The sequence below is a fragment of the Temnothorax curvispinosus genome, unplaced genomic scaffold (assembly GCF_003070985.1).
Source record: "Temnothorax curvispinosus isolate PA1 unplaced genomic scaffold, ASM307098v1 QBEX01016753.1, whole genome shotgun sequence".
Taxonomy (NCBI): Eukaryota; Metazoa; Arthropoda; class Insecta; order Hymenoptera; family Formicidae; genus Temnothorax; species Temnothorax curvispinosus.
In genome coordinates, this window is record NW_020226533.1 from 388 (window position 1) to 2825 (window position 2438).

At 37.3% G+C, this 2438-nt stretch overlaps 1 protein-coding gene across 1 annotated transcript; it reads left to right on the top strand.

Annotated features, from left to right (window-relative positions):
* Window positions 1–790: 790 nt before the first annotated feature.
* Window positions 791–1640, top strand: LOC112466939 (the record flags this gene model as incomplete). The annotated part of the gene is made up of 1 exon (XM_025035300.1): window positions 791–1640. A coding segment is annotated over exon 1 (850 nt), but the record flags the coding sequence as incomplete, so codon positions are not given.
* Between the last annotated feature and the right edge of the window lie 798 nt (window positions 1641–2438).

The window sequence follows — 2438 nt, forward strand, 5'->3', positions numbered from 1 at the left end:
GAAAATTCTACGTTTGGAACTAAATGACACTTATCGACAGATCGACCATTTCCGCATGCGTATCTTTCGGATTGTTCGCAGTGTCTCTCATTGTTTACCCCTTCATATTCTCAATTCCTTTTTTCAGAAACAATATAAATCTCTACATCGGTTCGACAATTCCGTGTACTACTCTATCACGAAAAAAATGTCTAGATTACTCGAGAAACAGGTAAAAGAGAAGTTAAAACTAATTAAACCGGTTCGCTATTTCTATGCAATTCCCCCTCCAATTCCCGTTCCCTCTCAAATTAACCATACTCTTCCTAACAATTTAGAAATCAACGATAGTGTTTCCTTTGCCTTCAACCCCATTTCCCATGGAAATACGCATTCACACGAGATTTTCCTTTCACCGATATCCTTTTCCAATCCCCCATTACAATCTTCTTTTAACACCATAAGAAACAATTGGTTTGTAAATCTTTCTTCTGTCAATTTCTCTCCTGATATTATACACCTTCTTCAGTTGGGCGACAATTTTTCACTTCCACTCCATAATAAACAAAAAATTTTATTTGAGTTTATTAAAAGCATAGAAAATAATATTAAAGGGCTTTCGGCGCCAATGCAAACATATCTCAGAAATCGCTTAATTCCTATTATTAATGAGCTAAATTCCAACTTTAATTTTTTACCCTCCCACTATAATAAAATCATTCGTAGACTTCTTTCTTTAACTAAGGAATTTCTTCTCAACAATCCTGACATTATCCTTACCAAAGCCGATAAAGAAAATATAACCGTAGCCATGAATTCTTACGACTATAAAAATAAGATGGAACTATTACTGTCAGATGTTAACACATATGCCAAGGTCAAAAAGGACCCTATCCTTACCCTTACACGGAATGTGAGAGCATTGCTTACTAGATGGCAGAATCAAGAATTTATTTCGCCCGCTACTTATAAGTTCTTTTATTGCAGTGACGGAGTCCTTCCGAGAGCCTATGGACTTCCGAAAATTCACAAACAAAATCATCCTTTAAGAATTATAGTTTCGTTCATTGATGGACCTCTACATAATTTAGCTAGGTTTTTACATAATATAATTTCTACCAGCATCCCTAAAGCCAATAGCCATATTAAAGACAGTTTTCAATTGGTTAATAACTTAAATGGTCTACGTCTGGAGGATGATTACATTTTGATCTCTCTCGACGTTGTCTCACTCTTTACTAATGTTCCTACCGATCTCGCTATAGACAGCATTTGTAACAGGTGGGAGCATATCGCGGAGAAGTGCGATATTTCCAGAGACGAATTCATCCTCGCGGTACGACTTATTCTTGACTCTACTTATTTTAGATTCAACAACAATGTATACAAACAGAATTTCGGATCTCCCATGGGTTCTCCATTGTCTCCTGATCTCGCGGATTTAGTCTTACAAGACATAGAGACGAGAGCAATAGGAATGCTCAAATTCAGGATACCGTTTTTCTTTAGATACGTGGACAATATTGCGATGGCCATACCTCGTGATATGGCTGATTCTGTTCTACAAACTTTTAATTCTTTCCATCCACGGCTACAATTTACCATAGAGATCGGTGACAGGAAACTTCATTTTTTAGATACCACCATTATCAACAACAATGGTATTATTGAATTTGATTGGTATCATAAACCAACTTTTTCTGGTAGATATCTGAATTATTTTTCCTGTCACCCTCCTTCTCAAAAACGTGGCACCATCATAGGACTCGTCGACCGAGCCTTTTTACTTTCGCATCCAAAGTTCCACGAAAAAAATCTCGGACTAATTGTTAACATCCTTCTGAACAACGATTACCCTCTAGATCTTATTTTGGCACCATCCGTGAACGTCTTAAAAGTCTCTTTTTTAAGAAAACAAAAAAGCAAAATCTTAACAATACGGGTGACAATAGGAAATAGTTTACGGTTCCTTTTTTTCCGTCCACCTCCGTTAAATTTAAAAATGTCTTTAGAGGTTCAGACACTCATTTAGCTTATTACAGTGTAAATAAACTTAACAAACTGATCAAAGTTCAGAAAGATGCTTTACCGAATTCCGCTAAGAGCAATGTAGTTTATAAGATTTCGTGTCGTGACTGCGATGCTTCTTACGTAGGGCAGACAGGCAGACAGGCAGACAACTAAAAACCAGAATATCGGAGCTTCGCAGTCACATCAACAGAAACAGTTCTGTGCTTTCCGTGATCACCGATCACAGAATTCTCGAAGGCCACGATTTTAATTAGAACAACGTTGAGATTTTGGATTGCGAGAGATTTTATCATAAACGTCTCGTCTCGGAGGTCCTACATATTCAACAACAGCGCCACGGTCTGAACCGCCAATCAGACACTGAGTTTTTACATCACGCGTATCTACCCATCATAAACAATATTTAATTTTTGGTTGCCCTCTCTCCA